Source organism: Podarcis liolepis (genome assembly GCF_965112155.1).
Source record: "Podarcis liolepis genome assembly, chromosome: 6".
Lineage (NCBI taxonomy): Eukaryota > Metazoa > Chordata > Lepidosauria > Squamata > Lacertidae > Podarcis > Podarcis liolepis.
The window spans coordinates 76,590,761-76,616,591 of record NC_139559.1 but is presented as its reverse complement, the minus strand read 5'-3'; the positions used below and the strand labels follow the sequence as shown (position 1 = coordinate 76,616,591).

Sequence of the window (25,831 nt, the reverse complement as noted above, 5' to 3'; positions counted from 1 at the left end):
AGAGAGATCTACCCTTGGAGAGGAAGATCTCACCCCAGGTCCCCTGCGGCACAGGAGAAAGGGAGTATGCCAAGAACAGATCAGGAGAAAGCACCCAGTCTGTGTTTCATGTGCTCCAGTCGGGAGCACAAAAGCTCAGGAGTTCTAGGAACTGAGCCTCAAGGCAACTGAAGAGATTGAGTATGACCATGGTTGGACACTACCCAGATTAGAACCACTGACATGAATGGATTAGGATTCATTTACTGGTAGGCCCATTGATTTCACCGGGCCTACTTTAGTTGGCTACATCCCATAGATTTCTGGTGGACTTTTCTCGTGCTTAAGGTGGGTTATAGGTAAAGGGACCCCTGACCATTAGGTCCAGTCATGACTGACTCTGGGGTTGCGGCGCTCATCTTGCTTTATTGGCCAAGGGAGCCGGCATACAGCTTCCGGGTCATGTGGCCAGCATGACTAAGCCGCTTCTGGTGAACCAGAGCAGTGCACAGAAACGCCGTTTACCTTCCTGCCGGAGTGGTACTTATTTATCTACTTGCACTTTGATGTGCTTCCGAACTGCTAGGTTGGCAGGAGCAGGGACCGAGCAACAGGAGCTCCCCCTGTCACGGGGATTTGAACCGCCGACCTTCTGATCGGCAAGTCCTAGGCTCTGTGGTTTAACCCACAGCGCCACCCGCATCCCTGTAAATATTTCCTACTAAATAGATTGATTTTGTCGGGGACTGATTTGTAAATCCAGGGACTGTCCCCGGGAAACCAGGACGTCTGGCAACCTTACTCTAAATAACTTGGTCTGGGTCACCACCCTTAAATGCATCTTACAGTCATGGATTCCGATAATCCTAAACCTTTCCTCGTTCCCTGACATGCCTCCCCCCCCAAACCAGGGAAGGAACGATGTCAGCCCACAACTGTATTTCTGCCCTTGCAGAGCTATGTAATCTGCTGAATTGTAACTGGAAATCAGTAAATTAAAACAGGCAAATGAGAATAGGGCAGAGGAGGAGGGCATGGGCACAGTTCTGCTTTCGCACAACCTGCCAGGGCACTAGATGAGCTGATTGGTCCACCTTTGTTTCTCTGTCTACCCCACCTTTAAAACCTAAGGCTATGAGTCTGTACACACCACACATTCACCCTCACCACCACAGTCCTTGGAGATGTAGTTTGTTAAGGGAGCTGGAGGTCTGTGAAACTCCCAGAATTATTGAGGGGGGTGTGTACTTTAAATGTATGGTGGGTAAACAGCCTAAGAACCCCACAGTAGTGTTTGATGCGAACTATAACCCTGTCTGTGTGTGTGTGTGTGTGTAGACAGATATAAAACACTGTCACACACAATGAAAGACCACAGACAGACACAGAGTCCTGTTCTCCAACCAGCATTCAAAGTGAATGGATGTCTTCTATGGGGTGACACAGCACCCCACATCTATGCTGTGTACACAATCTAAGCTACAGTGGTACCTCGGGATGCGAACGGCCCCGTTTGCCTCCTGAATAGAACGTAAGACGCGACAGGGCGTCTTCGTAGGTCGCGTTTTGCCGCTTCCGCGCATGCGTGTGATGCCATTTTGAGCATCTGCACATGCGCGAGCTGCGAAACCCAGAAGTAACACGCTCCATTACTTCCGGGTTGCCGCGGAGCGCAACCCGAAAGCGTTCAACCTGAAGCACATTCAACCCGAGGTATGACTGTACTTTCTATATTCAGAAGCAGGTTAAAAAAAATAAAAATCTTATGGAGAGATAGATAGATAGATAGATAGATAGATAGATAGATAAATTACCTGTCCAAATTGGCTGCTGCCACCACCGTATGACCCACCCTGTACAGAAAACATTTATTGCAAGAGGGTTACTTGAATATATCTGCACAGTTACTTCCTATCTCACTCTTATTTTATTTTCTATGTTTGTGTGTGCTGGCGTGTGGCACTCAGAAGACTGCTCAGAAGGAAATGCGGTTCTCAGGCTGAAAAAGCCCCCCCCCCCCCCCGGTATATACTGTTTATTACTAGCACATATATTATATACTCTATAAATGGTATATTACAAGTGTTTTTACCTGTCCAAATTGGTTGCTGCTGCCATATGAGCCAGAGAAAACGTTTATTTTAGAAGGATTACTTTAATATATATGCACAAGCCTACTTTCTATATATTGTTTCTAAGGCTGGAAAAATAAAAAATAGAAGGTCCTAAAGGAGGAGATCAGGATACTATCATAAACACAACAAGAAATGGAAATACAACAGGGAGTGGAATTTGAACATATGGAAATGGGCATGAACTAAAGGATATATAATAAGAAAAAAAAAAAAAGGGAATATTAGCCCAATATGTGATCACAGTGGAGAGATTTTTAAATGGACATGGACAGAAGAATTTACTCAATATGGAGTAATGGTAGTGGGAATTAAGGGAGGTAAAGTCAAAAGAAATAATATGGTTGGCATTTATCAATAATAACAATCTCGGACTTTTCGTGGGGAAAAGAAATGAATGATTTCTGACACCTTGACTTAAAATAAATATTGTTTAACAGAAAGTGGAGAAGACGAAAGTTAGCATGGATGGAACATTTTAAATAATCCACTTTTTATGGCCTCACGATGCAAAAGGTTCCCCACACCTGGCGCATACTGTCTATTACTAGCATATATATACTCTTTAACCTGCATATTAAAGGCTCAGAGTCTTCTTCCCTTGGGGGTTCCCCGGCTAGTTCCTCCCACCATTCCTCTGTGTCCAACAAGTCCATGACATCTGGCATACGGCCCTCGGAAGGTTGCCCAGAAGGGAAGGTGGCCCTCAAGACTGAAAAAGGTTCCCCACAACTAGGGTATGCTGCTTATTAAAAATCTTTTTACCTGTCCAAATTTGTTGCCACTGCCATATGAGCCACCCTGTAGAGAAAACATTCATTACAGAAGGATTACTTTAATATTTCTGCACAGAGATACTTTCTATATTATTTTTAGTTTTATTTCCTCTGTGTGTGTGTGTTGGCGTGTGGCCCTCAGAAGGCTTCCCAGATGAGAATGTGGACCCCGGGCTGAAAAAGTTCCCCCACATCTAGAGTAGACTGTCTATTACTAGCATATATATTATATACTCTATAAACCGTCTATTAAAAGTGCTTTTACCTGTCCGTATTGGTTGCTGCCACCACCGTATGATCCACTCTGCAGAGAAAACATTTATTACAGAAGGGTTACTTTAATATATCCGCACCAAACTATTTTCTCTATTATTTTAAATTTTATTTCTTGTATCTCTGCCTGCTGGTTTCACAAGAGCCTGTCAGTCGATACCACATAGTTCAAAGATGGCGTTAACTCTTTATTAGCTAAAGCACAACCTCCACAGACTCGGTTGAGTGTCAGGCCTAAGGAGCAGAGCAGCTCATTCCCAGTGGTCTGCCAAGACTGAAGGTTCCTGCCTCTCCATAGCCACCTAAGTACCATCCCCTCCAAGGCTTTCCCCAAGCAATCTGAGACTGTGCCTACATGGAGCAAACCTCTCCTCTGCCCTTTTCATGCCTCTTCTGGTTCAGGGGGACAGGAGCTTGTCGCAGCAGGAGAGGGAGACACCCATGCCTCTTCACAGGCCGGACTCATCTCTACCTCTTGGCTTCCCTCCTCTCCTGCTTCCGCTCCTACTTCTGAACTTCCTTCTACCACAGCCTCTCCCTGCTCACTAAATCCTGTTACCTCCTCATGTTCCAACACCTCCTCCCCTCAGTCTTCTCCTTCTGACCACTCTTCGTCATCACACTACCAATCCCCGGGCTCTGAGTCTTCTTCCCTTGGGAGTTCCCTGGCTACTTCCTCCCACCAATCCTCTGTGTTCAACAAATCCATGACATCTGTCATGGGGCCCTCAGAAGGCTGCCCAGAAAGGAATGTGGCTCTCAAGACTGAAAAAGGTTCCCCACAACTAGGGTATGCTATTAAAAGCCTTTTTACCTGTCCAAATTTGTTGCCGCTGCCATATGAGCCACCCTGTAGAGAAAACATTCATTACAGAAGGATTACTTTAATATTTCTGAACAAAGATACTTTCTATATTATTTTTAGTTTTATTTCCTCTCTCTGTGTGTGTAGGCGTGTGGCCCTCAGAAGCCTTCCCAGATGAGAATGTGGACCCCGGGCTGAAAATGTTCCCCCACACCTAGAGTAGACTGTCTATTACTAGCATATATATTATATCCTCTATAAAATGTCTATTAAAAGTGCTTTTACCTGTCCGTATTGGTTGCTGCCACCACCGTATGATCCACTCTGCAGAGAAAACATTTATTACAGAAGGGTTACTTTAATATATCCGCACCAAACTGTTTTCTCTATTATTTTAAATTTTACCTGTCCGCATTGGTTTAAATTTTACCTGTCCGTATTGGTTGCTGCCACCACCGTATGATCCACTCTGCAGAGAAAACATTTGTTACAGAAGGATTAATTTAATATATCTGCACAAAGCTACTTTCTGTTCCATGGAGGAACAGGTCAATTCTGTGGCCAGGGCAGCTGTCTACCAGCTCCATCTGGTATGCTGACTGAGACCCCACTTGCCCTCAGACTGTTTGACGGGTGCCTGGTGCATGATTTGGTTATCTCCTGCTTGGACCACTGCAATATGCTCTACGTGGGGCTACCTTTGAAGGTGACTCAGAAACTACAACTAATCTAGAATGTGGCAGCTAGACTGGTGACTGGGAGTGACCACCAGGACCATATACTGTAACACCAGTCCTAAAACATCTACATTGGCTCCCAGTACATTTCCGAGCGCAATTCAAAGTGTTGGTGCTGACCTTTAAAGCCCTAAACAGCCTCAGTCTAGTATGCCCAAAGGAGCATCTCCACCCCCACCCCCCCAGCCTGGACACTGAGGTCCTCCTCTGAGGGCCTTCTGGCAGTTCCCTCACTGTGAGAAGCGAAGTTACAGTGAACCAGGCAGAGGGCCTTCTCGGCAGTGGCACCGTCCCTGTGGAACACCCTCCCATCAGATGTCAAGGAGATAATGAACTACACAACTTTTAGAAGACATCTGAAGGCAGCCCTGTATCAGGAAGGTTTTAATGTTTGACGCTTTATTATGTTTTTATATGTATTGGAAGCTGCCCAGTGTGGCTGGGAAAACCCAGCAGGATGGGCTGGGTATAAATACTAAAATTATTTATTAATTAAATTATTATTATTATTATTATTATTTCTATTTCATTTTTACTTTTACTTCCCATATCTCTGGGATCTCATGTGGCCCTCAGAATGCTCCACAGATGAGAATGTGGCCCCGAGGCTGAAAAATGTCCCCTACACCTAGAGTATACTATTACTAGCACATATATTATATAAACTATAAACTGTATATTAAAAGTGGTTTTACCTGTCCAAATTGGTTGCTGCCGCCACCGTATGATCCACTCTGCAGAGAAAACATTTATTACTACCAAAGGATTACTTTAACATATCTGCACCAAACTACTTTCTATTTTATTTTTTAGATCTCTGCGTGCTGGCATGTGGCCCTCGGTTGGCTGCCCAGAAGTGACTGCGGCCCTCAGGATGAAAAAGACTCCTCGCATCTGGCATACAGTACGATTTTGTCTTACACACATTTAACTTGTTTAAATTTAATCTTGCGCTGTTGAAGGCCAGCTGGCTGAAACCACACAGATTAAATGCATGGAAGGTGAGGAGCTTAAAAGCTCTTTTTGCACTGTGCTTTCCTGGCACAGAAAGAACTTTTAATCTCTCTTCCTTACTTATCAGGCTCTGGGATGCTCTTGCGAGATCTCAGGGAAACTTGGACAGTCCCATGAGTGCATCCCAGAGCCTGGAAAGCAGGGCAGAGAGCTTAAAAGCCTTGCTTGTATACTATGACTCCCATATATTGCACATATTATATATGCTATATATGAAAAAGGTATTTTTACCTGTCCGTATTGGCTGTTGCTGCTGCCATATGAGCCAACCTATACAAATTATAATAATAACAATAATTGCAAAACAGATTTGGTGGCCACTTTAAAATCTCTGCACTAAGTTAAAGGTACCCCTGCCCGTACGGGCCAGTCTTGCCAGACTCTAGGGTTGTGCGCTCATCTCACTCTATAGGCCGGGAGCCAGCGCTGTCCACAGACACTTCCGGGTCACGTGGCCAGCGTGACAAGCTGCATCTGGCGAGCCAGCGCAGCACACGGAACACCGTTTACCTTCCCGCTGGTAAGCGGTCCCTATTTATCTACTTGCACCCGGGGGTGCTTTCTAACTGCTAGGTTGGCAGGCGCTGGGACTGAACGACGGGAGCACACCCCGCCGCGGGGATTCGAACCGCCGACCATGCGATCAGCAAGTCCTAAGCGCTGAGGTTTTACCCACAGCACCACCCGCGTCCCACTCTGCACTAAGTTACTTTCTATATTTAGAAGCAGAAACGGAATAAAACTTTTTAGGAAATCCATCAGTTTTATTACACATCGAAAGCTTTTACCTGTCCATATTGGCTGCTGCTGCTGCTGCTGCTGCCGCTGCTGCTGCCGCTATATGAACCACTTTGTCCGCGCTATGGAGAAAACACGCATTACTTTGAAGTATTCAAAATATTACATTAGCAACTATTCCTGCTTAGACCCACTAAATGACACACAGTAGCTTCTGAAAGCACACATTCCTACAATTCCTGCATGGAGCCAGATGGCAGTACAGTCGTACCTTGGAAGTCGAACAGAATCTGTTCCGGATGTCCATTCAACTTCCAAAACATTCGGACACCAAACTGCGGCTTCTGATTGGCTGCAGGAAGCTCCTGCAGCCAATCGGAAGCTGTGGAAGCCCCGTCAGATGTTCGGCTTCCAAAAACAGTTCACAAACCGGAACAGTCACTTCCGGGTTTGCAGCATTCGGGAGCCAAAACGTTCAAGAACTAAGCTGTTTGAAAACCAAGGTGCGACTGTACTGGATAAGCTTTCAGTGGAAGTGAATTATGTGGAGCGAGGGCAATTGTGTTTGCCTATGCATATTTTGTTTGCTTAGAAAAGTCTTCAAAAGGTGCCAGGGATTGCCTGGGGTCACATAGTTAGGAAGAGGTCCCATATTAAGGAAAAAGGGACTGAGTAACTCTTGAAATGGGGCATTTCTCACTGAAAATGCTTAACTGTGGACATTTGGTGTAGCTATAGCCTGGCGTGCTCTAGTCCATGGGGTCATAAAGAGTCGGACACGACTAAATGACTAAACAACAACAATAGCACACTCCCATCCACAGACACCTTGCTTGTGGTTTCACCTGTTAGTGTAAGATCATAGAAGACATAGAATTTTTACCTGTGGACAGTTGCTACTGCTGGTTATTTTACCGGTATAACCATCCTGGAAGGGAAAAAATAATACATTTTTAAGGCACTCTGGTTTATTTAAACTGTTGCTTAATGCATAATATGCTATCAGTTAAAGATCCAACTTCAAAAGCCAGCAGGGAGGTTGGCACTTTATAGCCAAATATCTTAAACTAAGTTAACAAACAAGGAGAAAGGGACTTACCAGTCCACAAGGATTATAGTTGCCTCCTTGGGAATATGAACCACCCTGTGGAAAGTTGGAAGGGAGGAAAAAACAACAGTTACTTCCTTTCAAGATATATATGTATATATTCCATAAATCAAGGTACATTCAGTCTAGGAAAGAATATAATTAGGGCTGCGGAACCTCTGGACCAAGGGCCCAAAGTAGAAGAAAACGAGGGTGGGAGCAGGAAATGACATCACGTGATTGGCAGGGGGAGGAATTTTGCTTTAAAAATGGCCCCAGGTGCCATTTGAAGAGACCTGGTGGGCCAAATAAAGCCCATGGTCCAAAGGTTCTTCCCCAGTACTGCTAAAAGAGAAGTGAAATGATTTTCCAGTTGGAAATAAGTTGGTACAGTGGTGCCCCGCAAGACGAATGCCTCGCAAGACGGAAAACTCGCTAGACGAAAGAGTTTTTTGTTTTGGAGGTGCTTCGCAAAACAAATTTCCTATGGGCTTGCTTCGCAAGACGACAATGTCTTGCGAGTTCCTGCTGGTTTTTTTCCTCCCCCCCTTTTTCTAAGCCGTTAAGCCGCTTATCAGCTGATCCGATCAGCAGATAAGCCGCTAAAAGCCGCTAAAAGCCGCTAATAGCGCTAATCCGTCAATGGGCTTGCTTCGCAAGATGAAAAAACCGCTAGACGAAGAGAATCACAGAACGGATTCTTTTCGTCTTGCGAGGCACCAAGTACTTAATTCATTCCGGAGGTCCGTACTTAACCTGAAACTGTTCTTGACCTGAAGCACCACTTTAACTAATGGGGCCTCCCGCTGCCGCTGCGCCACTGGAGCATGATTTCTCTTCTCATCCTGAAGCAAAGTTCTTAACCTGAGGTACTATTTCTGGGTTAGCGGAGTATGTAACCTGAAGCATATGTAACCTGAAGCATATGTAACCCGAGGTACCACTGTACTCTCCAAATACAAAATGAGCAACGGCTGCACACTTAATTGAAACAATCAGTCGTGATGTCCGTGAGAATGTGTACTCTCCTTCAAGGAGGTAGAGCGCTGGCAACTGTTACATGGACCCATCATGGTCTGTGCAGGCATAAACCATACAGATGTGCCTTTTTGCATCGTTATCGGCTTTTGTACAGGGAGCAGCAGATATGTACAATTGGGTCCTTCAGGTTTAGGGATGGGGAACCTGTGCCCATTGGACTCCAACTCCCATCAGCCCCAGACAGCACAGCATATAATCAGCAATGTAGCCCAGTTTAGACTTGTAGTCCAACTTGAAGGCCCACAGGTGACCCAAATGTGTGCTAGACCATAATGCTAATGGGGGATATACAATATGCAATTTACCTGTTTGCTTCCAGTTTGCTGGGATGAGCCGCCCTACAAGGGAAAGGAGGAGGAAAAACAGTCTTTACTTGTGAAAGTGGACCTTCTCAAATACCAGATGGTGCAATATTTATTATTACCATTATCATTATTAAGTTAAAAGCAGCTGTACCTGGCTACTCCCGTAAGTTTGTTGGGATGATGATCCCCCCTACAAGGGAAAGAAGGAACAAAAACAGTATTTTCTCGCGAACTGGGAGCTTTTCAAATACCAAATGATGCAGTATTATTATCAATAATACTAATACTTAGTCCATAAAAATATAGGGAGGTTCAAAACAGTTCTACCTGGCTACTTCCGTAAGATTGTTGAGATGACGATCCACCCTACAATGGGAACAATACAAAAACCAGTGTTTTCTTGGGAACAGGGAACTGGCAAATGATGCAGTATTTATTTTTTTAGCAAAATGGGTTAAAACGTAGGGAAATGAAGAGCCGCTTTACCTGGGAACTTCCATAGGTTTGCTGGGATGATGATCCACCCTGAAAAGCAGATAATTTAAAATACTGTATATTGTCAGAATATATAAAAAAAGACTGGCACCGTTAACACCAACAAAAATATGAAACATTTGCAAAGGAAGTAAATGAGGGCTGTATCCTGTATATAGCCACATTACGCTATATCGTTACACAACTAGGAGGCAAACAACAAAGAATAATATAGAAATTTATGATAAATTAGAACCGTTAAAAACGCCACATGAAGGATTATTTTCAGTAGGAATCCTTTACCTGGATACTTCCAGAACTTTGCTGAGATGATGATCCACCCTGTGGGAGAAATAATTAATAAAGACATTAATTTTGTTAAGTGTGGACCTGCGTCTACACTACTTTCGGTACAGTAGGGTGGGGTGCTGGCTCCCCCCACTGTGGGGGTCCCAAGTACATTAATGTGGTATTTCTCTCTGTACCACCCTTTTTAAATATGGGGACCAAATTAGTAGGTAAGAAGCAAGACCAGGAGACTAAATCCCAATACAAAATTACAGCTGCTGAGTCAGGGAAAAGATTTCACGATATTAAGATCCACGCTGGACACGAGCCTTCAAAGAATTCAGAGCAGAGGAATCTTACCGGTTTGCAAGGATTGCCATCAGTTGTATAGCCCTAAGAGAAAATTATGAACATTAATATTAATCATCCTCCTCAAAAACAAAAAAATACTTTTTACTTCTGGCGGACATTTATTTCGATCTTCGACTCCAACGGTCGAGAAGAGATTGTGTCAGTTGATTAAACTACTAACTGGGCATTAATTATCAAGCTGACAAAGACTTAACAGACAGACAAATACAGTCTGCACAGATAAATCAGCTATGCCTTTTACATTTGCTATGGGTTCTTCAGCCAGTATTTATTTGCGTGCCCTAGTGGATAAAAAACACAGAGACCCGAGTATTTTGGTTTATGGGTTCAAATAGGCCACAACTTTATTGGTTGTTTCCTAGCCCACATCTGGGCATTGGACAGAATCCACACCCCCAGATCCCTTTAACAGGATACCCTTAATGAGGAAGGGCAGGCGGAGTCTACAACCTCCCCTCCATCCAAACAAAGGCTTACCCAATGCTTAACCTCACAAAGTTGTGACGATTGCTGCAAGCTAGGCGAAAACCAAATGGCTGGTACCAATTTGCCAAGTACCCAGCACCAACAATATGGTGCCCAACATTTGTCCATAGCAAAGTCATATCAGAGCAAAGCATGAAAAGAGGGTGGATGGGATTGGAAGATCCGGCGAAAGGGCGAGAGAGGAGGGCCGTGGTTAAATCTCCTGTGACCACTCCTCCTACTGGCACTGATTGGTCAGCGGGGCCACACTAGGCATGGCCCCATCCAACGCCGGCAACACGGCCGGAACAATATGGGGGGGGTCAACTCTCCGCCCTCACACCTGATCACTGCAGTGTCCCAGATCCCTGGCTGCAACACTGCCCTCCGGAAAAGGTGAGCAGGCTAATTTCATAGAAGGTATATTCTACTTGGTTTTGGGCTTTATTTTCAAATACAAATACCTTGCAACTTATGCACATTTAACTTGTGCACATTCAGCTTTAGGTGCTTGCCAAAAGAATAAAATGGTGTGTTTTTTAAGGAGATGGGAATGGGATAGGTGTCCAGGAAAAAAAGACTTTGGCAATTGCACCCACCACTGAACCCAATGTGTGTTGACGAAACGTGATTTCGGCTTTAGGCCCAATATCCAGAATGTAACCCCAGCATAAGTTTAGAGTTGCCTGTTAACTGAAAGTGGTTTACAAAATGAACCAGCAGAAAGCTAAGCTGCTGGCAACTGATGGTAACTCTATCAACGTACAGTGCAAAAATTATTATAGAAATCTGAATTTTTAATTTTGAAACATCACCCACAATGCAATCAATCAGAATGGATAGCAAAAGGTGTTTGTCAGGGGAAAAAAAGTCAAATTAAACCAGTGCTCGTATTATTCAATTTTCTTCATCTGCTTACACTAGGGACAATGAAACCGTTTTTTAACACTACAAGATATGACACAATTTTGGCAAGTTCCTCTGCCTCGCATTTGTGGCAATTCTTACCTGGCTGCAGATGCTACCTCCAGCTTTAGAAGAGGATCCACTGCCCATGACCGAACTTGAGGATCCGCTGCTCACGACCGAACTCGAGGATCCACTGCCAACAGAACCAGGAGATCCGCTGCCTCCAAAAGTAATAGAGACCCCGCTGTTGCCAACTGAAGTCGAGGATCCACTGCCGCCAGCTGAATTAGGGTATCTGCCGCCACCAACTGAGCCGGGGGATCCACTGCCGCCGAATGTCACAGAGACTCCACTGCCACCAACCGAAGTAGAGGATCCACTCAGCTAAAGCCCATACACACAAAGAACCTTGTCAACATTAAAGAACGCCATCACCTGTACTAAAGTAAAGGTAAAGGGACCCCTGGCCATTAGGTCCAGTCGCGGACGACTCTGGGGTTGCAGCGCTCATCTCGCTTTATTGGCCGAGGGAGCCGGCGTACAGCTTCCGGGTCATCTGGCCAGCATGACTAAGCCACTTCTGGCAAACCAGAGCAGCGCACGGAAACATCGTTTACCTTCCCGCCGGAGCAGTACCTATTTATCTACATGCACTTTGACATGCTTTCGAACTGCTAGGTTGGCAGGAGCTAGGACCGAGAAACAGGAGCTCACCCTGTCATGGGGATTCGAACTGCCGACCTTCTGATCGGCAAGTCCTAGGCTCTGTGGTTTAACCCACAGTGCTACCCGCGTCCCTTATCACCTGTACTATTCAACCTTAAATCTGTTATCTTGGGGAGGGATCCTTTCTGAGGTAAATCAATAGGAATAGCATGAAGATGGGCCATTTTGAGTGTCGACACCCCAACTACACAGCAGTCTCCCGAAGGAAATCAGGCAGGTCCCCTTTTTACCTGCATTCAATAAAACCCATGTAAAACTTCCCTTATTTATCCAGGCTCCGGCCAAATTTTTATGAATATTTTTACGCTGCTGGTTTTAAATACTGCCTGTAGTGTGTTACAGAGCTGCTTTGAATTGGTTTTTAAGTAACGTTATTATTATTCTGGGCTGTTCTTCACACCCTTTGGGGAGGAAGGGCAAATTATAAATCTGAATGAATGAATAAATAAAGATTTGCAAAAGGTATGGCCATGGAAATTATAAGGCAAGGGGGGTAATTTCCAACTGCTGAAGAGAGCATTTCCTCCATATTTTAAGGCTACAGGCGTAATTAAGGAAATAATATTTGCTTCATATTTTAAAACTACAGAAAATGTTTTGGAAAACCGTAGTGTGTCATGAAATTATTGTGTTCAGAAAACATTATGAACGTGCACTTAATGTTGGCTATTTTTGCTCTGATCCAAGCAGGGACAAGACTCAAGACAACCAATTTCTGCATTTTAAAATGTGTTGTTATTCTAATTATTATTGATTTCTTATCCACCCTTCACCATAAGGTCCCAGAGTGGGTTAAGACTATACGAACACATAATATTTAAACCATTTCTCTAGTTAGATGTGCTGCAAAAAGGGTTCCTCTCACTGATGCAACTGCAGGTGCAAATCCCTCTTTAAAAGCTTAGGTAACTGAGCAATATATGACTGGCTTAAATCATCAAAATAAAAACCGATCGCACTTGTGAACTGCTTACAGGGAGCGCACACACACCATGCTGTCAACAACTCGGCTGGCACAAAGGATGTTGTTGTTTTTTAAAGAAGGTTCTGTGGATGTATCCCAAGAACTGTTCATGCACGCATGGGCGGAAGACTTCCTTGTTTACGGAAGCTTTTAATATTTGATGAATCATTGTATTTTAATATTCTGCTGGAAGCTGCCCAGACTTCAGGAAGACATCCGCAAGCCGTGGGAGCCTGGCGCAAAGTCGCACAGCTCTCCCATGGCTTCCGGAGAGCTGCCTGCATCCCGGGCGCCCCGGGCTTCGGGCAGATATCCGCAAGCCTGGGGAGACCAGCGCGACTTCCCACCGGGCTCCCTAGGCTTGCGGATAGCAGCCTGCGCCTGGGGGGGGGATTTCCCCCCCTTTATTTCCGCCCAAAAAAAGTAGATGCGCCCTATGGGCCGGTGCGCCCTATGGGGCGAAAAATACGGTATATTTGGTGCGCCTGGGTTTCTGACATTAACAGAGCAGCATGGCTGTAGGAACTATCCAGCAGGAGTTCTTCCACACCACTAAAATAACAATCTTCTAAGAACTCCTAGTGAAACCAGCAGGAATTATACATGGCTATTTACCTTAGAGCCGTAGGAACTGCCTCCCTGTGACTGTATACTCTGTAAAAAAACAAAAACAGATATTTTGGTCACCTCGCTGTGTAGAAAAAATGGCAGGCAATACTTCTACAGCTGCAGCAGAGAGAAGAAAGGAAGTAGGGTTTTCCACTGGCTGCCTTTGGCTCTTTCTCAGCTGTTATCTACTAGAAGCAGCCATTCCATTAGTCCAGAGAGCAGAAGGGAAGCAGGACCATTCCACCAGCTCTGCTACGAAACCATCTTAATATTGCTCCTCCTCCTGTTTCCATCCCACCTGGCCTTCATGACAACTCTTAACTTTAAGAACTGGTGCCTGACTTTGCTTCCCGCACCCTTTCCTTCTAATTTGGTTTTTTAAAAAAAAAAAATTAAAATGCATACAAAAAATGTGGATTTCCATGCTATCTTTTCCTTTAAATTTTTTGCGGAATGTCTTCTTGCTGTTAAGAAAAATATATCACAGAGTTATGCAGAAATTGGGTGGAAAGTGACATGGGCTGGAAATAAACTAATCTGTCAAACCCTTATTGGAAGTGCTACAGCAGGTTTGGGAACCGTTGGCCCTCCAGATGTTGTTGGACTACAACTCCCATCAGTTGCAGAATGGCCCCGAATGATGGGATTTGTAGTTCAGCAACAGCTGGAGGACCCAAGGTCCCCATGACCTGTACTAGAAGCTCTAGACAAGCAGAAGATTCCTACCTGCACATTATTATTATTAAAATAATAATAATTTATTTGTACCCCACTCATCTGACTGGGTTGCCCCAGCCAGTTTGGGTGGCTATTAACAAATATAAAAGCATAAAAACATTTGAAAAGCAATTTCATTCATTGTCGGAAGAGTTGTAATTTCACATATAATGCTACAGGCTAATTCACAACACAGTCATATACTGCGATCTCACATTCTGATGGTGTTCTCCTTTCACTGCTGTATTTGTTGCCTTGGAACTGGTCTCAAGGCTTTAAATGCTTTGGCAAAATGTTTTGCTACCTGTAGTTTTTCTCCACATATGCTAAATCTCTTTGCTAGTATGCTTAGAACCTCTTAATGACTCCCCCCCCCCAAAAAAGAAAAATCTTATCAAATATCCAAGTAGACAAGAGCAACATTCCAACACAGGGTAAGATCACAGAGCTCTGTGTGTTTTAACAGATAGATCTCTCAAAGGAGCAGAAATCAAGCTGCAACCATATGGATGTGTTTACCATTTTACAGGCTTGGCTGTTGTAGGAGGATGAGGTCTGTGAAGTAGAAAAAGAAAGAAATTACTTCCTGAATTAACACAACTAATATGCTAACATGCAGAAAAATTCAGCATCCGTTAAAAGTTATCTGATGGGCATTGGGTTACTTTAAGACCAAACAAATCATTTCTTTGGAAACATAAATAGTGAAATAGTTAGGAGCCAGGGAGTTTATGCATAGTACAGATTACTATCTGTAGTAATTTACATTTTTGTGGAATTTCCTCAGTACTGATATACAACTGCAGACCCATATACACTGGTGTTTTGTTTTGTTTTGTTTTGTTTTGTTTTATAAATGCTTGCTCCTTAAAGCAGTTATTGGAAGTTTGATCCATTATTGGTCATTCAGGTAGTCTTCCTTCCAAACTTATTTCTTGGACGAAAGGCCAACGTTAGTTAGTATCCAACTCAGAGGTGAAACAGCACTTACCTTATCACAAACTCGCCCAGGTTGTCCACTCTAATTGGGGGGGAAATAGAAGCCATTGTAAAACAAATCTTTCAAATGCAATATAACACCATGTTAGAATAAAATCCTGCACGCATTACAGTCAAGACCGTTTGTTAAGCAAATTTCTGATCTCAAATATAAACGCTAATTGGTTTTGTGATGCGAAGTGAACATTACCGAGAAACACAACTGTTATCATTTTGTGCAGCTACACCATAGTTACCTGGATGGTTATTCGGATGTCATCTTGGGGTTTTGAGCCCTGTGGGGGAGAAGTCGATAATAATAAAAACAACAACAGCAACAATTTTGCAATCAAAGTGCAGGCAGCAGAATGTCCTACAGCTACAAAGATTTCCTTAGAAGACAATTTTTATTAAAATGTAATTTAATAACAGAGAGCATATAACCGTAGCAAACTATTCACATGTCACACCTGCCCAGGTGACAAGCTAGATGGGAAAAATAAATATTTGTTGCATGAACAATTGGCAATCTCCCTCTCATAAACCAAAGCAAGTTGCCACAACAATGATCTGTACTGTTATAAAAGCATCGGGGCAAGTGCAATTATATAATTAAAGAGATGTAAAGAGATAAGTTTCTTAGAAAGAGGATATAACACATCCGAACTCTGCTTAAAACCAGAAGTATTCTATAGCAATTCGCGTGCTCGAAAACTCACTTGCTTTCACTGAAGCTAAATTCTGATGTGTGTGAGAGAGATCAGGTCTGTTCCCACACATGGTTTGCACCATATCTTTATAAATTGACTTTTACAGGTCAGAATCCAGCACGCTCAGGGCAACCAGCTTGACTAAACAAACCACTGTGTTGCTGGAGGTGGGTGTCATTTAAGAAATAAAGGTCTGAAATTCCTTGTCTCTTTGGGGTCCACTTCACAAGCTTTAGGCTATGTTGTTGTATTTTGATTTTACAGATGGGAAAGTGAGGCTGAGAGATGATTATTGTTAACTTTGGATGGGCAAATATCTCTATTTTGGTCTTTCTTCATTTCTTATTTGACCACATTCCTCCACCAGATCGCAACTTTTATTTATTTATTTTGCTATGTATTATTTCTTCAGCGGTCAAGAGAGGAAGTTTACAGCTCTCATCCATGAGGCATGGAGTTTGCTGAATATTCTTTCAATGCTGAATTTACTAATTCTTCATAATCTAGGGGGGGGAATTACCCAGCCATCACAACGGCACGTGCTGCTTTCATGGCTCCTGAGTTGTTAGCAATTTAGACTGTACCTCAGGTGTTTGGCACATATTTCCACAGTACTCTGTGAAAGCATCCTCAGTAACACAGGATAATCTGCCAGTGCAAACAAGGACCAGAATCAAGATATAGAGAAGCCTATAGATAGCAAAGAAAAATTAAAATGTACCTGGGCCCTGATTTTGTCCCCATATATAGTGCTCTGCAAAGGAACCAGAAACTAATTAGCTCAGCATAGAGGAGTACCTGCCTTCTTGAAATGCTTGCTAACTTTGTGTGTGCTCCATTCTTACAAGTGATATCCCTTGTGCTGCACTGTTATTAATATTTGCTGGATAATATCCTGCTTCTACATCCTGAACCCTGTGGCATCATTACACTGGAGTGTTCTAAGCACAAGCTCTCAAGCTAGCAGTTCAGAACAATAAACCTAATCCTCTCCCCTCGCTTCGTTCAGTGGCGTAGCGTGGGTTGTCAGCACCCGGGGCAAGGCAAGTAATTTGCGCCCCCTAACCCATGGATTTGCGCCCCCTAACCCTAACCCCCAGATGTTGCGCCCGGTGCACCCGGCCCCCCCTGCACCCCCACGCTACGCCACTGGCTTCGTTCATAACTTTTTTGCATCATAGCGCTCATAGTTCCTCTCGCCCCACAGCTCCCCATCCCTGTGGGGAAAACCACTCTTTAGTGCTCAATTGAGCAAATGGCAATTCCCTTAGCGTGAGGGTTTCTGCACCAAGAAGAGTAGAAGTGCTTACCTGAATGTGTTTGTATTTAGAGTTGGCAAGTTGCTAAAAAGGAATCAGAAACCATTTTATTTGTACTGCATATGCACACATCACATCATTATTCTCATAGTCATGACTTTGTGCTGTGATAAATGATTAGGAAGAGAGGCTGGAAGAATGTTTCTTTTGTCAAAACAAACCGGCTGATAATTAGGGCGTGCTTGAAATGGGAATAAACCCAAAGCTGTTTCACGGAAATAAAAATGAATTGTTTATAAAGACTTTTAGGCATAACGATGAAATGAGAGTGTCCAGCAAAAAAAGTAAATGATGCTTTATTTGAAAGCAGACCCCAAAGTTGTTCAGGAATGAGCAGTGCAATCTTATGCGTGATTCATCAGAGGAAAGCCCCACTGAATTTAATCTTGCTGAAGAAGCAGCTAAACAAATTAACAAAATAGGGTTTTTTTGCAGGGGGCATTTCATGAAAAGCAAAGCAGGAGTACAACATAGGGCTGGCATACGTCCCAAATTTCCCGGACACAGCTGGGATTCAGCTGTCAGAAGCTGTGTTCAGGTGGAAATTGCTGAAATGTCCGGGAAAATCCGGACATAAGGCAAGAAGCGTAGATTTTGTCGGAAGTGTAGGTTTTGGCAAATTTTCTTATAAATTGCTCAAAAACGTATTTTTTTAAAAATAGATTTTGCAAAAAAATAATAATTAGCAATTCTAGTACAAATATGTTTTAGTTCCACAGGTACCCATGCTTTAAATATCACTTCCAGAAATAATTCCAGGAACGGAAGAATTCTTGTGTTGAATTAGCTTAAGAGCAAGAAAAATGAAAATATTCTTACCGATGGGTATGTGTTGCGCTGTGAAAACAACAGAAATACAAATAATTAGCCATTCCCAAATAACTTTCCACACATTAATAAAAACCTCAAAGCACAAAATTATATTTTAAAAGAGCTTACTTCGGGTGGGTAGGGCTGGCTGGGAGCATACACTATGACCTGCCAAAAAGTAATAATAATCAAATGACAAGTTGGGTTGATTTCAAAAGACATTTCTTGTTCTGCCTCAGGTGGCAAAACATCTTGAGCCACCCCTACCGAGGGCAGCATGGCTGCACCGATCTTCATCCCAGCTGTTGCTTAACTCAGTAGGAAATTAGTTCAGAAAGAGATACATACCTTCCCTTGGTTTGAAACGGTTGAAACAGACTGTAAGGAAAACAGAAAGCAAACACTGAATACTTTTTGTTCCCTTGGGCTCAGCTGACTGGGCTGGAAGCATCAGGGAGTACTAGGACAGGAATAGGGAACAGTTTTCCACTGAAGGGCCACAGCCCCTTCTGGGCATTATTTCAGGGGCCGCATGGCAGTGGTGGGCAGAGCCAGAGGTAAATGGGGATTTTAGCTTTCTATAGCAGGCTAGTTTCTACACACACACACCCTCTATCGTCCATCCATCCAAGCAGACAAGAAGCATTATAGGAGATCAAGGACACATTCCAAGCAGGCAAAAAAAACACTCAAGCAGAGTGTCAAGTAGAGTTGGGGAGAGGTGTGGCCTATGGAGACAGTGTTCCTGGGGCCCACATTTGGTCCCCAGCTTTGAGGTCCCTCATCCTTGCCCTAGTACTTCCTTTCTATGAGGCTTGTTCCATATTTTTGGACACCTTTGACGCAGCAGTACTAGTTGATTGCTCAGGCCTGCGAGCACTCCAATTGGAGAACAGCCTTTACCAAAGGTGTCATGGGCTTTGAAGACACTCAATCTCAGGACGAAAGGGAGAAAAGTGGAAAGAGGAAGGCATGCTTGGAAAACCTGCACCATGATCAACTCCCACCCGGAAACTAATGTCCACACTGTGGAAGGATGTGTGGATCCAGAACTGGCCTCCACAATCGCTTACAGACTCACTGTTAAAACCTTGTTTATGGAAGACAATCTTACTTGGCTATGAGTGATTGCAGAAGAAGAAGAAGAAGAAGAAGAGGAAGAGGAAGAAGACGACGTCTAGTTGATTGCTCACCTGTCCGTAGGAAGTGCCACTACCATAGCTTACACCAGGCTGCATAAAAAAGAAACTTCAGTTACTTCTTTATAAAAGCCACGCATTTCAACAAATTGCTACGTTATGAAATTAAACCCATTTGCAATGGTAAGTTTAAAGAGAGAAGACAAGAATTCAGGAAAACGGTGTTGATTAAGGGACATTCTGTTGCCGATTAACCTTTAATTTAAATATGTAGATCTTGGGGAAACCCTTGTTGGTGGTTGGGAGAATCTAATTCAGATTTCAGACATCCAAATGAGCTAATGCTGAAGACACAATGTGGAGGTTTTCACTTGCACGACTATTCACTTGTCACACAAACGATCCATCACATAGCTAACCATGACAATAAACTTCTATGAGGTAAAGAAGGAGAATGCTTACATCGTAGCAGCCAAACTTGTTGTAGATATTAGCAGTGGCACCCTGTATGAAAAAAAACAACAGAGAACTGATATGATTCTTTGTTTTGGTCTGCTGGTAAATGGAATTTAATGGCATACAATAATATGGGTTCTGATGGCTGAGGACAACTGAAGTGGATGCAGCTGGGGGTGGGGGGGTGGGAGGTTGAATATATACAGAATACAGAACTCCCACAAAGGCTGCCTAGATTTTCAACTACAATAATTGCACAGGGACAAGGTTTTAAATGAGAACAGAAAAATGTCTGCTTACCGCAAGGCATCCTCCACCTTTCTTTACACCTCCTTGGTACACTATAACTCCCTGTAAAGGAAGCGAGGACAGGTTATTTCTTTGTCAAAGACTTTATTCAATGCAGGCATGGAAAACTGGAGTGCCTTCATCGCAATCCATCCAGTTTGGAGGGGATGGAGAAGCTTGCTTGAGAGTACAGCTGCTGTCCTTGGGAGCGACGCGTGTAATCTGCAAAGACCCTGGAAACTGTCTTGGTGTAAAAGGGAGAATGAAACCCACGGAACGCTTCAAGTGTCTTCCTTGCTTTTGATACAGGTGAAGGACAAGAAGAGCTTTCATTTCCCCCTGTTCAGTCTTCACCCTCTTGCTCTAAATGACTAATTCACAACCAGGGCAAAGTGACAAGGGGACGCTGTTGCCTGTTGGTGTCTTGGAGATAATGGATGCTTCCAGGTGGGGACTTAATTTGCAAACACATTGTTGGTATTTTTAAGTGTATCAGATTTTCTCCAGAAAGGGTAAATCTAGATTAAATTGGGGTGGGGGTGGGGTTTGGCATTTTGATGCCTTGGTGGGTACTAGCTTGGAGACCCCAATCTAAAATATTCTTAACTGGCCACAGAAAAGGTCCAGTAGCAGCCCAGAAGCTGGCTCCCTCGCATTTATCCTTTAAAAGCCCAAACTGTGGAGTCTAACAAAGCAAATACCTTTGGGACAGAAATAGTTTTGCGTGCTGTTAAGACTGGTACATCAATGTGGAAAATATAAGGGCGTGGAATGCAGCACATGGAAAACAAGGTAGCGTGAGAAGAACAAAGGTGGCAGCAGTGAATTACTTCTATGCAATTTGCGTCGGACTATGGAGGTGCATATTTTCACAGAACTGCACTAATTCACACAATCAAGGAGTCACCGGAAGGAATCGTTGTACTCTTGTTTCTCTGTGTAAGTGTAAATTTCTGCTCTGAGAAGTTGGGTATGGTTGTACAAGACCCAAGATTATCGCGAAGACGAGTGAGCCTATGAAATTGGTAACATATTGGGGAAAGTGGAGCTTACCTGGCCTTGAGTGCTAATACCCTGAGAGGAAAACGTTGAACCCTGTAAAGCAAAAAGGAATGAAAATGTGATGCTCTGTCCATCAAGCACAATTGTTAAGTAACAGAATTTCCACAACCCTCCTTCATGGCATGAACAGGACACAATGGCTTATTCAGCTTATCCTGTGTTTTATTTCACATCATTCTACTGCTCTGCATCATTTGAGCAGTAATTCCACCAACTCTCCCTTGAACTCAATTGGATTTGCTTGCACATAAGCAGGCATTACTTAACTTGAGTTGCTCACATGATAAATGTGTGTACAGTTCAAATTATTATTATTATTATTATTATTATTATTATTATTATTATTATTATTATTAATACCCCATCCATTCTGGGTTTCTCCAGCCAGTGGCGTAGCGTGGGGGGTGCCAGGGGTGCCGGCCGCACCGGGCGCAACATCTGCGGGGGGCGCGAGTCCAGAGGGAAGGGACAAGTTCCTTCCTCCGCCGGGCTCCCCGCCGCCACCGCCAACCTTGCGCCCTAGCGCGGGTGCGCCCCCCGCCGCCGCTGCGGCTGCGCTCCACTCACTGTTCCCAGGACTCTTAAGTGGCTTTGAACGCATAGTGCGTGGGCAAATCTGAGATCCCGTTGCGGTTTAAGAACCCTGGCGACTGAAGTTGAAGCCTTCGCAGAGCTACAGTTCCCAGCACCCTTAATCAGCTACAGCGCCCGAGATTCTCTTGAGGAGAAGGAAATGCGCTTCGGATGTACGGCGCGTACGCACCGGACCGGGACGCGGGAGAGACCTGAGTTCGAATCCCCACTCGGCCGTGAAGCTCCCTGTCACTGGCTCTCCGCTTCACCTGCCTCGCGGGGTTGTCGTGGGGGTTAAATGAGGAAGGGGGGTGTTAAAGAACCATGCGCGCCCCTTTGTGCAAACTGGAGAAAAAGGCGAGATTTAAATGCAATCGGTTGATCCATCAAAATATTTGCAGGTGCCTTGAATCCCGACTCGGGAAGAAGGCAGGATATAAATGCATTAAATAAATACAGAAAATTTGGTGCAGGGAACTTTAGATCGTGGGAACTAGGGACTCCAGATTTGGTGCAAGGGATCGTGGGAACTAGGGATTCCGGGGAGGGGTTTCCCGTGACTTCCTGGAGCTGCGTGCGGCCGCAAAAGGCAGGGCGCCAGGACTTCTGCGTTCTTCAGTAAATGAATGGGCGGGAGGATCAAAGAGGCGGCAGGCGGCCAGGACTCCTAGGTTCCCCCCTCCGGCTCTGAGTTAAGTCCCTGGCATGAGAAGGCTGTCCTGTGTGCGGTGGACTCCCCTTTGATGGATGTCTCTAAACAGAGCTCAGGTGGCCATCTGTCAGGGATTCTTCAGCTATGATCCTTGCATTGCAGGGGGGTGGACTAGATGGCCGCTGGGTACCCCTTCCGACTCTCGAGTTCTCTATATGACTCCAGGACAGCCAAGCTCATGGCAGCTCAGTCCAGTGGCGTAGCGTGAGGGGTGCAGGGGGGGGGGCCCGGCCGCACCGGGCGCAACATCTGGGGGTTAGGGGGTGCAAATCCACGGGTTAGGGGGCGCAAATCCACGGGTTAGGGGGCGCAAATTACTTGCCTTGCCCCGGGTGCTGACAACCCACGCTACGCCACTGTCTCCAGCCACTCTGGGCGGCTTCCAACCGAATATTAAAAACAATACACTGTCAGACATTAAAAACTTCCCTAAACAGGGCCGCCTTCAGTTGTCTTTTAAAAGTAAAATACTGAGAAGGCCCTCTGCCTGTCAGCTTGATGGGGAAGGAGGAGCAATATGAAGAAGGGCAGCATGTTGCTCAGTGGCAGAACACCTGAGTGCAGAAGGTCCTGATTCCCAATATGTCTGGATAAAGCTGGGAACATCTCCTGTCTGAAACCCAAAAGGGCCCTCTGCCAGTCAGCTTCATGGGCCAACAGCTTGACTTGGTATAAGGCAACGCCCCATGTTTCAAATATTGGATTCACCTGCCCTAGATTCATGTTTGAGTCTTGTGAACTGAGGCCATGTCTGCTCAAGAATAGCCTCTGTTCACAATACCGCTGTGTGGCATTTTTGTCAGATATAAGTGTCTGCATACACTGACAACAAAAATTAGCAGTGGTAATATTTATAGCAGTAATCCCAGTATATGGGGTGGCTTGGGGGCATAGCTGTCAACGTTTCCCTTTTTTTAAGGGAAATTCCCTTATTCCGAATAGGATTCCTCGCAAGAAACGGGAAAAGATGACAGCTATGCTTGGGAGAAGTTCAATAGAGAGAGACAGAGAGTACCGTATTTTTTGCACCATAACACTCACTTTTTTCCTCCTAGAAAGTAAGGGGAAATGTCTGTGCGTATTATGGAGGAAATGCCTTCGGGTGGCATGCCTACGGATTTTCCTCCTCTAAAAACTACGTGCGTGTTATGGTCAGGTGCGTGTTATAGAACGAAAAATACGGTATGTGTAAAGGTAAAGGAAATAGCTTTCAGCAAATAATAGAAAGGCTATCAAAGGGCTAACATTGTCATTTGTGCCATATATTTTGAAAAAATGAGCACTTACCTGGGCACACTTGCTGCTGCCTACATGAGCTCCTCCCTGCAAGCAATAAAAGGCATTTGACATTTAGCAAATGTAGTACAGTTTCAGGTTTAGTGAAGGGGGGGGGGAGGAGAAATTCCAAAGAAAAGACATTCCAAAGAAAAACAGAAGCAGGAAGATGGAGACAGGAGGTTGGAGCTACCAGCACTTCCTGTTCCTTCCCTTCTCCTCCATTGCATTAGGGCTGATGTAGGCAAAGGTTTCAGCACAAGAAAAGGTGTCAGAGAAGAAAAATACCGTCATTCTGCCGGCTGAGAACCATTTTGCTGCTTTTAAATGCACAGTAGTGGACACAATGCATTAAAAAAGCAGTTGTGTCAATAAGGGGTATCATGGGAAATAAGGAGTTCAAGGATACTTACTGGTCCACAGTCTATTTTTATGGTAACGGACTGTAAAGAAACAAAAATAATTACGATTTAGGAAAAGGGCTTGTGCTACAGCTTTTTTTTAAGCTGTACGTATCACTGACATAAAAATAAATCACATGAACAGGTTCTGTCGCATGACTATGAGGATCAGAGACTACATAGCGGGTGAACCAGAGGAACATGGAGTGATACAGCTGTCCCTTCTACATGTACAGATGTCGTAATCACAAGTGCTCATCCTATCTAACCACACAATCCACGCTTAGACTTTTCTCGCTGGTTGTGCAATCCGTGGGACTTAAAAGTTCACCGTCTGGGCCAAAGTCCAGTCATAATAATGTAGGGGGAAAGTGCTTGAGAATATCAAAGATTTATCTGGTCTTTATTTCAGCATACCTTCTTCCTACTTTTTGACGATACATTGGCTTTTTTAGACTCATCTTCAACTTTAGTCTCATTGGAAAGCTTAGGAAACAGGACTATGCTGGGAACCAGCCAGTACGTTTCAGCATCTTGGAAAACAGTCGCTCTGGAAAGAAAATGCAGTTGTTAATAGATCATGGTTTGGATCAGAATGGGTTTCTTGTGCAGTGTCAATAACAGGTTTTGCCTTATTGCTCTAAGGTAGGCTTTCTGGTTGCAGTTTTTCCCATTAAATCCGAATGTATGGATTTCTTCTATTTTTAACAGACTGTTGTTATTCACCAAAACTATAATATCACATGATATGTCACACCATTCTGACATATAAATAATTTGTTGAATCAAAACTCTCCTCCCTCCCTCCCTCCCCTCCACTTTTCTAATACTTCTCCATCTACCCAGGATTATTAATAAATTCACATTCTATCTTAAGAGTGATTGAATGCAGGCTCCATCATCAGCCAAGCTTTCTCTCCCTGGTTTTGTTTACTGTCTAGCCTAATGAAGAGTTCTGAAGACCTCAGAAGTTTGCACACTATTTTGTACCATTTCGGTTGGCCCTAATGTACATATTCAATGAATCACCACACCAGCAAACCAGATGGATCACTATGTCATATGTTGGGCGGCCAGATGGGGGAAGAGACAGCTCTTCCTGAGACTTTAATAGTTGTGCAGAAGGGGGAGTTTCAACAGGTGTGGCTTGCATGTCACCCTATTTATACGTCTATTGAAAACATGCAACTTTCCCTGCATGCAGTATTATAATATTTAATCTGAATGCCAAGCTGAAGTTTTTAAAAAAAACCACTCCCAAAACTAGAGGATGTTTGTGAGTATCAGAGAAATTTTTGGATTAAAAAATAAAGCCCAAAGAAACAGAAAATCATAACGAGGCTTAATCCTTTCTAATATGCACTTACATAAACTGAACCTTTTTAGCATCAGGTGAAACCCAAAGAGATGATATGTTGTGCTTCTCTTCTGAGTCCTTGTGAATTAATGCTGAATTCTGAAAAATTAAAGACAAGCGTTAAGATTATTCGTTCATTTTTAGACATTTACTGAACTTGCTTCTTTGAAGGAAATGTCTTAACAGCAGCACTGGAGACAGAACTCCGGTTTACTTTTTGCAAGGTTACTGAGTAGTATATAAATAGGCAAAATAAAAATAGGTACTCCAGAAAATGACAAAACAAAGCATTCAACAGCACTGTAATGCCCTCTCATATGCTCTTGATGTGCAACTCAGA

At 43.9% G+C, this 25,831-nt stretch overlaps 2 protein-coding genes across 51 annotated transcripts in view; both read right to left on the bottom strand.

Moving 5' to 3' along the window:
• The window catches only part of LOC310710274 (uncharacterized protein), a 982,430-nt gene that overhangs the window by 146,665 nt on the left and 809,934 nt on the right, over positions 1-25,831 (bottom strand). The gene's annotated exons all lie outside the window — the stretch shown is intronic.
• LOC310710241 (uncharacterized protein) overlaps positions 1-25,831 on the bottom strand; it is a 68,540-nt gene that overhangs the window by 32,127 nt on the left and 10,582 nt on the right. For 30 of the 50 annotated variants that reach the window (XR_014527907.1, XM_083510934.1, XM_083510939.1 and 27 more), the window contains exons 4-38: positions 25,502-25,590; positions 24,552-24,684; positions 24,147-24,176; positions 23,746-23,781; positions 21,165-21,206; positions 20,124-20,174; positions 19,830-19,871; positions 19,422-19,460; positions 18,577-18,606; positions 18,358-18,396; positions 18,238-18,255; positions 17,410-17,442; positions 16,821-16,853; positions 15,647-15,685; positions 15,403-15,432; positions 14,931-14,966; positions 13,701-13,739; positions 11,495-11,779; positions 10,010-10,042; positions 9,665-9,703; positions 9,374-9,412; positions 9,215-9,253; positions 9,039-9,077; positions 8,888-8,920; positions 7,554-7,598; positions 7,338-7,382; positions 6,505-6,576; positions 5,948-5,986; positions 5,398-5,436; positions 4,396-4,434; positions 4,251-4,289; positions 3,975-4,010; positions 3,153-3,191; positions 2,877-2,912; positions 1,794-1,832 (exon numbers count right to left, since the gene is read on the bottom strand). Coding sequence is in view for 49 of the 50 variants with exons in the window: in XM_083510934.1 (XP_083367060.1) it covers positions 1,794-1,832; positions 2,877-2,912; positions 3,153-3,191; positions 3,975-4,010; positions 4,251-4,289; positions 4,396-4,434; positions 5,398-5,436; positions 5,948-5,986; positions 6,505-6,576; positions 7,338-7,382; positions 7,554-7,598; positions 8,888-8,920; positions 9,039-9,077; positions 9,215-9,253; positions 9,374-9,412; positions 9,665-9,703; positions 10,010-10,042; positions 11,495-11,779; positions 13,701-13,739; positions 14,931-14,966; positions 15,403-15,432; positions 15,647-15,685; positions 16,821-16,853; positions 17,410-17,442; positions 18,238-18,255; positions 18,358-18,396; positions 18,577-18,606; positions 19,422-19,460; positions 19,830-19,871; positions 20,124-20,174; positions 21,165-21,206; positions 23,746-23,781; positions 24,147-24,176; positions 24,552-24,684; positions 25,502-25,590 (1,734 nt within the window). In the remaining variant the exon portion in view is untranslated. The remainder of the gene's footprint in view (positions 1-1,793; positions 1,833-2,876; positions 2,913-3,152; positions 3,192-3,974; positions 4,011-4,250; positions 4,290-4,395; positions 4,435-5,397; positions 5,437-5,947; positions 5,987-6,504; positions 6,577-7,337; positions 7,383-7,553; positions 7,599-8,887; positions 8,921-9,038; positions 9,078-9,214; positions 9,254-9,373; positions 9,413-9,664; positions 9,704-10,009; positions 10,043-11,494; positions 11,780-13,700; positions 13,740-14,930; positions 14,967-15,402; positions 15,433-15,646; positions 15,686-16,820; positions 16,854-17,409; positions 17,443-18,237; positions 18,256-18,357; positions 18,397-18,576; positions 18,607-19,421; positions 19,461-19,829; positions 19,872-20,123; positions 20,175-21,164; positions 21,207-23,745; positions 23,782-24,146; positions 24,177-24,551; positions 24,685-25,501; positions 25,591-25,831) is intronic. The other 20 variants (XM_083510982.1, XM_083510956.1, XM_083510946.1 and 17 more) reach the window with 18 other exon arrangements.